Raw genomic sequence first — 12446 nt, 5'->3', positions numbered from 1 at the left:
CTTATGTGCAGCACAATACAAATGAATCGGATCACATTTTGACCCCTAGGGAACCTCGAGAAGCAAGCGTTGGATTTTTTGCAACTTGCTTGTTATGCTCGCACTACCCTGGGGTCACAATGTAACCATATTTATTTGTATTGCACTACACATAACGATCTTTGCCACATGACTGTGTCATGGCCAGAATCGTTTTGTTGCCCCAGCCTTAAAGGGGTTGTCTACTACTGAGACAACTCATTCTCAATCATCATGTTTCCACCTTGTAAAATAATAACACCTCTACTCATCTGCGGTGATGGTGCCATTCCATCAGTGTCGGCACTGTCTCTCCCAGGGTTCACGTAACATTGTTATGTCATGCAATCTCTGCAGCCAAATAGCCCTGGCCTAACTCTCCTGGCCTTTGGACAAATCACATACACCCAGATGAAGTCAGAGCTGCTGCTGTTCTCTCATTTCCTCCGGATGTATGTGATACATCCGAAGGCTGGAAGAGTGAAGCCAGCACTGATTGGCCACAGGGATCAAGTGACATAATGTTACGTGATCCCCGGGAGAGACTGTGTCAACTCACTGGAACAGCACTGGTACTGGAGGTGAGTATAGGTGTTAATATTTTACAAGGGGGAAACATGAGGATTGAGAAGGGGTTATCCGAGTACTGGACAACCCCTTTAAGCTTATTCTACTATTTAGAAATGGTAGTTTATAGGTAATATATTGTATATGGTCACTAGTGAATAGTATAACATAAGATTCATTTTACATTGATCCATTTAGGCTGCTGCATTGGTTCATATATATTGTGATGGCTCAGTGCTGGTGTCACATGGAGGTACTGAAATGGGACAAGGGATTCATACCAAAATTATTCAGGTAAATCACATTATTGATTGTCTGTTTTGCAAGTCATTATTATTTTACAATGTAATTTTTACCGGAGTCAGTCGTAATATATTTTTGAATGACATCTGGCATAACACTTCCACTAAATGTTAAAAAAAAGGAAAATTACTTTAGTATAAAACTATAAGAAGTGTTCAACAATCGCATATATTCTCTTCACTTAAACTACAGATTGCCAGTCGAGAGTTGGGGATACCCATGTCCTACATCCACATTTGTGAAACAAACACTGGCTCTGTGCCCAATACCATTGCCACAGCTGCCACAATTGGAGCAGATGTAAATGGCATGGCAGTGAAGGTATGCTATATTTCAGATTATATAGTTACAACAAGTATATATAACTACACCGGCACATTTCCAGATGTGCTAATAGTTGCTGTTACCAGTCAAATTATTTCATTGACTTTCTACACAGGATGCTTGTGAGAAACTTCGGAAACGGCTTGAACCAATTGTCAGCAAAGACCCTAAAGGCAATTGGAAAAGTTGGGTAGGTTGATTTCACATAACTTTGGTATGATGCTGATTATGAAGCATATCTGTCATTCTGAAGAAAATGTAAAACAAATGCACAATCGTTTGTAGCACATTAGAATATGATACCTGTGCTTTTATTCCATCTTTTGATACTCTGTGTTGGTTCTTATGTCTACCCAAAGCTGTCTGACCCAGCAGAAACATTTCTGTAATTTCTCCGGCGAGTTGTTCGCATATGTTCAGACCCTTTGCTCAGTATTGAGTAGAAGCACCCTTTTGAGCTAGTACAGCCATGAGTCTTTTTGGGAATGATTCAACAAGTTTTTCACACCTGGATTTGGGGATCCTCTGCCATTCTTCCTTGCAGATCCTCTCCAGTTCTATCAGGTTGGATGGTGAACGTTGGTGGACAGCCATTTTCAGGTCTCTCCAGAGATGCTCAATTGGGTTTAGGTCAGGGCTCTGGCTGAGCCAGTCAAGAATGGTCACAGAGTTGCTCTGAAGCCACTCCTTTGTTATTTTAGCTGTGTGCTTAGGGTCATTGTCTTGTTGGAAGGTGACCCTTCAGCCAAGTCTGAGGTCCAGAGCACTCTGGAAGAGGTTTTCATCCAGGATATCTCTGTACTTGGCCGCATTCATGTTTCCTTCAATTGCAACCAGTCGTCCTGTCCCTGCAGCTGAAAAACATCCCCATAGCATGATGCTGCCACCACCATGTTTCACTGTTGGGATTGTATTGGGCAGGTGATGAGCAGTGCCTGGTTTTCTCCACACATACCGCTTAGAATTATCACCAAAAAGTTCTATCTTTGTCTCATCAGACCAGAGAATCTTATTTCTCATAGTCTGGGAGTCCTTCATGTGTTTATGAGCAAAACGGGTTTTCATATGTCTTGCACTGAGGAGAGGCTTCCGTCTGGCCACTCTGCCATAAATGCCCAACTGGTGGAGGGCTGCAGTGATAGTTGACTTTGTGGAACTTTCTCCCATCTCTCTACTGCATCTCTGGAGCTCAGGTGTGTGCCTTTCCAAATCAAGTCCTATCAGTTTAATTAAACACAGCTGGACTCCAATGAAGGAGTAGAAGCATCTCAAGGAGTATCACAATGAAATGGACAGCATGTGACTTAAATATGAGTGTCTGAGCAAAGGGTCTGAATACTTATGACCATGTGATATTTCAGTTTTTCTTTTTTAATAAATTTGCAAAAAATTCTACATTTCTGTTTTTTTCAGTCAAAATTGGGTGCAGAGTGTACTTTAATGAGAAAAAAAAATGAACTTTTTAGAATTTACCAAATGGCTGCAGTGAAGCAAAGAGTGAAAAATGTAAAGGGGTCTGAATACTTTCCGTACCCACTGTGTGTGATATATATATATACAGTGCCTACAAGTAGTATTCAACCCCCTGCAGATTTAGCTGGTTGACACATGCGGAATTAACTTGGCATTGTGACATTTGTACTGTAGATCAGCCTGGAAGTGGGAAATGCACTGCAGCAAATTTTTTTTTTTTTTTTTTTTTTTTAAACGTTAAAAGTTAATTCAGAGTGTCATTTATTATTCAACCCCTCAAACCACAAGAATTCTGTTTGGTCCCCCTAAAGTATTAAGAAGTAGTTCAGGCACCAAGAATAATGAGCTTCACATGTGTGGATTAAAGATCTCTTTTGCCAGCCTTTTCTGACTATTTAAGACCCTCCCCAAACTTGTGAACAGCACTCAGACATGGTCAACATGGGAAAGACAAAGGAGCATTCCAAGGCCATCAGAGACAAGATCGTGGAGGATCACAAGGCTGGCAAGGGGTACAAAACCCTTTTCAAGGAGTTGGGCCTACCTGTCTCCACTGTTGGGAGCATCATCCGTAAGTGGAAGGCTTATGGAACTACTGTTAGCCTTCCACGGCCAGGACAGCCTTTGAAAGTGTCCTCCCGTGCCGAGGCCAGGCTTGTCCGAAGAGTCAAGGCTAACCCAAGGACAACAAGGAAGGAGCTCATGGCAGTGGGGACATTGGTTTCAGTCAATACCATAAGTAACGTACTCCACCGCAATGGTCTCCGTTCCATGACGAGCCCGTAAGGTACCTTTACTTTCAAAGTGTCATGTCAAGGCTCGTCTTCAGTTTGCTCATGATCACTTGGAGGACTCTGAGACAGACTGGTTCAAGGTTCTATGGTCTGATGAGACCAAGATCGAGATCTTTGGTGCCAACCACACACGTGACGTTTGGAGACTGGATGGCACTGCATACGACCCCAAGAATACCATGCCTACAGTCAAGCATGGTGGTGGCAGCATCATGCTGTGGGGCTGTTTCTCTGCCAAGGGGCCTGGCCATCTGGTCCGCATCCATGGGAAGATGGATAGCACGGCCTACCTGGAGATTTTGGCCAAGAACCTCCGCTCCTCCATCAAGGATCTTAAGTAGAGATGAGCGTTGTTCTACTCAAACTGTTCACCAATCTCAAATTCGAGCTGTTTTGGGCGGTGTTCGAGCCGTTCGGCGAACACGAACAATTTGATAAAAATTCGGCTGTTCGAGGTTATGTTCAATAACTGTTCGTGCACCAAAATCATAACTGGATTTTTTCTCAGTAATGATGAAAATTAATGTTAATATGCAGTTTGAGTGTACAGCGGGGCGGGGGGAGGGGCAGGGGATGGATCTCTGCAGGAACAATGAAGATCTCCATTTTTTTTTCTCTTTCCCGCATTTGCAGTGGGGAGGTGCAATCTGTCAGCCTATCAGCAGCGCACACACGGAGCGAAGTGCTTTTTTTCACACAAGCAAGGGCATGTGTCATTGGCAGTGTATGTCACATGTCCTTGCCCTATAAGACCAAGCCATTTTCCCCGTCGCCACCATTTTCTCACTGCTGCAGCTGCGTGTTAGACGGCACCGCTGTTGCTGTGTGCGCTATACCTTGTTAATTTCAAGCCAATTTTCGCACAAATATACAGATAGCTTGGGAGTAGGGAATAGTTGTGATTGCAGTCCTTTTAAGGACTAGGTTACAGCATTTCCTACGACTTTTATCAGGGAGGTCTGTGCTCTTAAATAGATAGGTTGTGGGAGTAAAGACTAATTGTAATTGGAGTCCTTTTCAGGACTAGGTTACATCAGTTCCTATCAGTTTTTGCCAGGCAGGTCTGTGCCAGTGCTGTGCAAGTTTTTTTCACAGCATTTGGCTGAATCTAGCAAAGCTAATCCTTTTTGGCCTATTGCAGAGTGTGTTAGTCAGTGGAGTAGCCTATCTGTGCTGCAAGATATACCACCTGTGTATAGAATACCAATTTTTTTACTGCACCTAGTGAAGTAAAATCTTTTGGGCATAGCATCATTCTATTAGTCCATCTATACTGACCTCCATCAGGTTGCAAATTAAAACTAATTTTTATCTGCATCTACAGTACCTCTGAAAAAATATTTGGGCTTCTAGCTGTGTGTGGGACTTGTTGTATTAGTCCATCTATACTGACCTCCATCAGGTTGCAAACTGAATATATTTTTTTCTGCATCTACCTCTGAAAAAATATTTGGGCTTCTAGCTGTGTGTGGGACTTGTTCTATTAATCCATCTATACAGACCTCCATCAGGTTGCAAACTGAATATAATTTTTTTCTGCATCTAGCTCTGAAAAAATATTTGGCCTTCTAGCAGTGTGTCGGACTTTCTCTATTAGTCCATCTATACTGACCTCCATCAGGTTGCAAATTAAAAATAATTTTTATCTGCATCTACAGTACCTCTGAAAAAATATTTGGGCTTCTAGCTGTGTGTGGGACTTGTTGTATTAGTCCATCTATACTGACCTCCATCAGGTTGCAAATTAAAAATAATTTGTATCTGCATCTACAGTACCTCTGAAAAAATATTTGGGCTTCTAGCTGTGTGTGGGACTTGTTGTATTAGTCCATCTATACTGACCTCCATCAGGTTGCAAACTGAATATATTTTTTTCTGCATCTACCTCTAAAAAAATATTTGGGCTTCTAGCTGTGTGTGGGACTTGTTGTATTAGTCCATCTATACTGACCTCCATCAGGTTGCAAATTAAAAATAATTTGTATATGCATCTACAGTACCTCTGAAAAAATATTTGGGCTTCTAGCTGTGTGTGGGACTTGTTGTATTAGTCCATCTATACTGACCTCTATCAGGTTGCAAATTAAAAATAATTTTTATCTGCATCTGCAGTACCTCTGAAAAAATATTTGGGCTTCTAGCTGTGTGTGGGACTTGTTGTATTAGTCCATCTATACTGACCTCCATCAGGTTGCAAACTGAATATATTTTTTTCTGCATCTACCTCTGAAAAAATATTGGGCTTCTAGCTGTGTGTGGGTCTTGTTCTATTAATCCATCTATACTGACCTCCATCAGGTTGCAAACTGAATATAATTTTTTTCTGCATCTAGCTCTGAAAAAATATTTGGCCTTCTAGCAGTGTGTCGGACTTTCTCTATTAGTCCATCTATACTGACCTCCATCAGGTTGCAAATTAAAAATAATTTTTATCTGCATCTACAGTACCTCTGAAAAAATATTTGGGCTTCTAGCTGTGTGTGGGACTTGTTGTATTAGTCCATCTATACTGACCTCCATCAGGTTGCAAACTGAATATATTTTTATCTGCATCTACAGTACCTCTGAAAAAATATTTGGGCTTCTAGCTGTGTGTGGGACTTGTTGTATTAGTCCATCTATACTGACCTCCATCAGGTTGCAAACTGAATATATTTTTATCTGCATCTACAGTACCTCTGAAAAAATATTTGGGCTTCTAGCTGTGTGTGGGACTTGTTGTATTAGTCCTTCTATACTGACCTCCATCAGGTTGCAAATTAAAAATAATTTGTATCTGCATCTACAGTACCTCTGAAAAAATATTTGGGCTTCTAGCTGTGTGTGGGACTTGTTGTATTAGTCCATCTATACTGACCTCCATCAGGTTGCAAACTGAATATATTTTTTTCTGCATCTACCTCTGAAAAAATATTTGGGCTTCTAGCTGTGTGTGGGACTTGTTGTATTAGTCCATCTATACTGACCTCCATCAGGTTGCAAATTAAAAATAATTTGTATCTGCATCTACAGTACCTCTGAAAAAATATTTGGGCTTCTAGCTGTGTGTGGGACTTGTGGTATTAGTCCATCTATACTGACCTCCATCAGGTTGCAAATTAAAAATAATTTTTATCTGCATCTACAGTACCTCTGAAAAAATATTTGGGCTTCTAGCTGTGTGTGGGACTTGTTGTATTAGTCCATCTATACTGACCTCCATCAGGTTGCAAACTGAATATATTTTTTTCTGCATCTACCTCTGAAAAAATATTGGGCTTCTAGCTGTGTGTGGGTCTTGTTCTATTAATCCATCTATACTGACCTCCATCAGGTTGCAAACTGAATATAATTTTTTTCTGCATCTAGCTCTGAAAAAATATTTGGCCTTCTAGCAGTGTGTCGGACTTTCTCTATTAGTCCATCTATACTGACCTCCATCAGGTTGCAAATTAAAAATAATTTTTATCTGCATCTACAGTACCTCTGAAAAAATATTTGGGCTTCTAGCTGTGTGTGGGACTTGTTGTATTAGTCCATCTATACTGACCTCCATCAGGTTGCAAATTAAAAATAATTTGTATCTGCATCTACAGTACCTCTGAAAAAATATTTGGGCTTCTAGCTGTGTGTGGGACTTGTTGTATTAGTCCATCTATACTGACCTCCATCAGGTTGCAAACTGAATATATTTTTTTCTGCATCTAACCCAGCCAATAGTTTTGGCCTAATACCACAGTTTGGCCACTCAGCTCTGCTCGGTTACCATCCATTGTTTTTTTGTGCAAACAACTCCAGAGTTGTGAATTAGTTAACCACCAAAATGCAACAGTAACATCTGCAGAAGAAAGACCATCTTCCAGCCAAACTAAAATGTCTACTTCTTTTAGCGGACAATGTGATAAGATCCCTTTCTTACGGCCACGCCAATCGCTACAAATTCCAGATGAGGCACAAAAACAGCAGTTGCTTCAACGGATATCAAGTGCTCCTTTAAGTGGGCTCTCCTCCACATCAACTTCAACATCACAAATACTCCAGTCCTCAAAGGTGTCACCCAAATCGCACTTGCTTCCTCACAGCTCCCAAATCTCCAGCTGCCCGTCTGAGTATGAGGTAGAACAGATGGTTGAGTCTGCAGAGCTGTTTACTCATACTATAGCCTGGGAATCAGAGGTCGACTCCAGCGCTTCTGTGAATCCAGACGAGGAAATGATCTGCACTGATGCCCAGAATCTTTATGAGTCGGATCCAGGACCAGACGCAGAAGGTTCTGACCATAATGTAGACCCTCATTCCCAAACTGTAACTCCTGTTGGTGGAGACAATGAGGAAGACGATGATAAGACTCAAATACCTGATTGGAGCGACAACTTTAGTTTTTTGTCAGGGCAGGAACAGGTTGGCTCTGAGGACGACGGGTGTGATAACACACAGGGTGATGATGATGAGGTTGGAGATCCCACTTACTGTCAACCCACAGTCAGCCAAGAGATGAGGTCAGCAGAGGAGGTGGAGGAAGATGCTAGTGACGACGAGGTCAGGTTGCGCCTTCCTGGACAGAGACGTAGTACTGGAAGCACGTCAACAACTGCATCCTCAAACACAACTCTGCCTCTCACCACAAGTTGTGGTGGCTCTTCAGGTCGCATGGGTGCTAAGCCTTGCATAGCCTGGGCATTTTTTTAGATCGATAAAGATGACCCAACTCGTGTTATCTGTAACATTTGTCAGCAAAAGCTAAGTAGAGGCCAAAAAATACATAGTTTGAGTACTTCATGCATGAACCGGCACATGGACATGAAGCATAAGTTGCAGTGGGAAGCTCAGTGTGCTACAATGCGGCCTAGCCGGCCGGGCCAACCACCGTCTGCCATATCTTGTGCATCCGCGGCCTCTTCATCCTCTGTGACTGGGGGGACAGCAGTCACACCTGTTTTGGGGCGCAGACCTGCCACCTCTTTACCCGCAACAGCCAGCGTGATTGGCAGGTCATCATTTTCTTTGGAGGTGGTAACAGCAGCTGGTGTTGAGCGCTGTCCGACATCGATAGCACCACCTTTGGATCAAGGCAACCTAACATGTCCGCCTGCATCTTCCTCACAGACCGTCAGTTTGCCGGGGACACCCTTATCAACCCCGTCTAAGCACAATAGCCAGCCCTCGGTCCCTCAGATGTGGACAAGTAAAAGACCATTTCCTCCTAGCCATGAGAAAGCTAAGAGGTTGAATTTCACCATCTGCAAGCTCTTGGCTACAGAAATGCTGCCTTTCCGCCTGGTGGACACAGAGGATTTTCGAGACCTTATGTCCGTCGCAGTGCCCCAGTACCAGATGCCCAGTCGGCACTACTTCTCAAAGAAAGGTGTGCCTGCGCTCCACCAGCATGTCGCACACAACATCACCGCTTCTTTGAGAAACTCTGTGTGTGACAGGGTGCATTTCACCACAGACACTTGGACGAGTAGGCATGGACAGGGGCGTTACATGTCGCTGACTGGGCACTGGGTAACTATGGTGACAGCAGGACAAGGGGCTGCTGTCCAAGTCTTGCCGTCCCCACGAGTTGTGCGTCAATCCTCTTTATGTCAAAGTTCCTCCACTGCTTCTGCCTCCTCAACCTCCTCTCGGTCTTCCACCTGCACCCAAAGCCTGTCTGGTCATGCCACAAGCTTTCTAACTGCGCAGAAGGGATCCTGCACACCTCCTTACTATGCTGGCAGTAGGGCTCAACGTCATCAGGCGGTTTTTACATTGAAATGTCTGGGAAATGTGAGTCACACAGCTGAGGAGTTGTGATCAGCTCTGGAGAACCAATTTCATGAATGGTTGTCTCCACTGGACCTGAAACCAGGGAAGGCCGTGTGCAACAATGCTGCAAACCTGGGTGCGGCCCTTCGCCGGGGCAATGTCACACACGTGCCTTGTATGGCTCACGTGTTGAACCTGGTTGTCCAGCAATTTTTAGCCCACTATCCCAGACTAGATGGCCTTCTGCAGAGGGCACGGTCGCTGTGTGCTCACTTCCGCCGTTCGCATCCCGCAGCTCAGCGACTTACATCTCTACAGAAGTCGTTGGGCCTGCCACTTCACCGGCTAAAATGCGATGTGCCTACCCGGTGGAATTCAACTCTGCACATGTTGCAGCGACTGTGGCAGCACCGACAAGCCCTGGTGCAATACGTTCTGACGTATAGCCTGGGCCAACGAGATTCAGAGGTGGGGCAAATCACGCTGGAGGAGTGGTCTCAGATCAGGGACCTATGCACCCTTCTGCACAGTTTTGAAATGGCGACGAAGATGTTTAGTGCTGACGATGCCATTATCAGCATGACTATTCCGGTGATTTACATGCTGGAGCACATGTTAAACAGAATTCGGAGTCAGGTGGTGGCACAAGAGGAGGTGGAGGAAGTAGAGGAGGAGGAGTTGTATGCGGAAGGGCTAACATCTGCAAGGTCCAGACGGTCGGCAGCACCAAGGCGGCAGGCATGTGAGGGTGGGGGAGATGGTTTTACCAGGGCGCATGGTAGCAGCCAAACTAGTGAGGAAGGTGCAGGAGCCCAGGAAGAAGTGGAGGACGAACTGATGGAAGACTCATCAGATGAGGGAGACCTTGATCACATTTCTGTTGTGCGAGGTTGGGGGGAGAGGACAGAGGAAGGAAGCATGATTGTTACCTCGCCACCAACACAACAGGGACTTGGTGCTCCTGGATGCGCAACACACATGAGTGCCTTCTTGCTGCACTACCTGCAACATGATCCTCGAATTGTGAGAATTAGAAATAATCCTGACTACTGGGTTGCCACACTGTTAGATCCCCAGTACAAAAGTAAATTTGCAGAAATTATTCCTGCCATAGAAAGGGATGCACGCATGCAGGAGTATCAGCAGAGACTGTTGCAGAATCTTACATGTGCTTTTCCACAAAATACCAGTGGTGCAGGTAGTGAATCTCACAGTTCCAACTTGCCAACCGTGGGACCGTCAAGTGTTCAGCACTCAAACCGTAACAGAACCACAGTATCTGGTGGTAACATCAATTTTGCGGAATCATTTCACCACTTTTTTAGCCCATCCTTTGCAAGGCCACAGGAGACAAGAAGTCTGACACATAGTCAACGCCTAGAGACGATGGTACAGGAGTATCTCCAAGTAAACATTGAAGCCACGACTGTGTCACTGGACCCTTGCTCTTTTTGGGCTTCCAATCTGGATAAATGGCCGGAGCTAGCCACTTACGCCTTGGAGATCTTGTCATGCCCCGCAGCCAGCGTTCTGTCTGAACGTGTGTTCAGCGCTGCTGGTGGTGTGCTGACAGATAAGCGCACGCGGCTCTCCACTGATAATGTAGACAGACTCACGTTCATAAAGATGAACAAATCATGGATCCGAAACGACTTTTCTACCCCTGTGTCATCCTGGGGAGAGTAAAAGCTTGATGATTGTTTAAAATCACCCTACCAACCGTTTTAAGCTTTCAAATTACTAATCATGTTTATCTGTATCTTGACTGGAAAATAATTTGGGCTTTGTAGCAGTGTGCAGCACTGATCCTATTAGGCCATCTATAATAAGCTCCACCAGATTTAAAATTAAAAATAATTTTTAGCTGCATCTAGCCCGGAAAATAATTTTGGGGCTCCGAGATGCGCAAGACACATAAGTGCCTTCTTGCTGCACTACCTGCAACATGACCCTCATATTGTCAGAATTCGAAGTAATCATGACTACTGGATTGCCACACTCTTAGATCCCCCAAACTTTTCGATCAACCTTTTCATTTTAATAAAGACCAAAAAAATGGTCATTTTTGAAATTATAAGCATTAGCAGGTTGTTAGAAACTGAAATCAAACAGTTTTCAACTCAAAACTTTATTCTAGGTGATGTTACATTTTCACATAGGACCCCTTGTTCGAAAGGAGCTTCTGAACTCTCTCGTCCATTGAATTTGTCAGGTTTTGGATGGTTTCTGCTTCAATTGTTTTGCATGAGGACAGAATACCCTCCCAGAGCTGTTGCTTAGATGTGAACTGCCTCCCGCCATCATAGACACTCCTTTTAATGATGCTCCAAAGGTTCTGAATGGGGTAGAGGTCAGGGGAGCATGGGGGTCACAACATAAGTTTGTCCCCTTTTATGCCCATATCAGCCAGAGATGCAGATGTTTTATGTGCAGCATGAGATGGTGCATTATCATGCAGAAAAATGATCTTGCTGTGAAATACACGGTTCTTCTTCTTGAACCATGGCAGGAAGTGCTGTTTGAGAAAATCCACATACATTATGGAGTTCATCTTTAGCGCCTTCAGGGATCCTAAAGGGGCCGACAATCTCTCTCCCCATGATTCCAGCCCAAAACATTACTCCACCTCCTCCTTGTTGGCGCTGTAGCCGTGTTTGCGTGGGGTGTCCATCAACCAGCCATCCTCCACTCCATCCATCTGGACCATCGAGCGCTGCACGGCACTCATCCGTGAACAAAACAGTTTTGAAATCAGTCTTCATGTAATGTTTGGCCCACTGGAGCCGTTTCTGCTTGTGTGAAGTGTATAGAGGAGGTCGACAGGATGGCGTATGCACAGCTGCAAACCTCTGAAGGACCCTGCATCTTGTTGTTCGGGGGACGTTGGAGGCACAAGCAGCTTCAAAAACTTGTCTGCTGCTATGACAAGGCTTTTTTGCCGCTGCTCTTTCAACCTGACGTAATTGCCTGTAGGAAAGAGTCCTCAATTTGCCCTTATCAGCACGCACACGTGTGTACTGTGAATCAGCTACATACTTCTTGATTGCCAAGACACTTCATCCTGATCATCGCACAATGTTGATTGTAGTCATGCCTTGACCTAAACACTCCACAATTTGTTGCTTCTCAGCAGCCGACACATCCTTTTTCTTTCCCATTTTGGCAGAAAATGTAGGCTGCTGAATAATGTGAGAGAGCCTTCTTAAGTAGTCTTGCCTTTCATTGGACACACCTGAC

At 44.2% G+C, this 12446-nt stretch overlaps 1 protein-coding gene across 1 annotated transcript in view; it reads left to right on the top strand.

Moving 5' to 3' along the window:
- The window catches only part of LOC141161552 (aldehyde oxidase 1-like), a 536896-nt gene that overhangs the window by 470558 nt on the left and 53892 nt on the right, over positions 1-12446 (top strand). Inside the window, exons 27-29 of the mRNA XM_073646509.1 lie at positions 784-879; positions 1081-1209; positions 1328-1402. Coding sequence (XP_073502610.1) covers positions 784-879; positions 1081-1209; positions 1328-1402 — 300 coding nt within the window. The remainder of the gene's footprint in view (positions 1-783; positions 880-1080; positions 1210-1327; positions 1403-12446) is intronic.

The sequence above is a fragment of the Phyllobates terribilis genome, unplaced genomic scaffold, assembly GCF_046119375.1.
Source record: "Phyllobates terribilis strain yellow unplaced genomic scaffold, ASM4611937v1 Scaffold_9__5_contigs__length_417890890, whole genome shotgun sequence".
Classification (NCBI taxonomy): domain Eukaryota; kingdom Metazoa; phylum Chordata; class Amphibia; order Anura; family Dendrobatidae; genus Phyllobates; species Phyllobates terribilis.
Note: the sequence above shows the minus strand (reverse complement) of the source record. Positions and strands in the feature narration are given on the sequence as shown.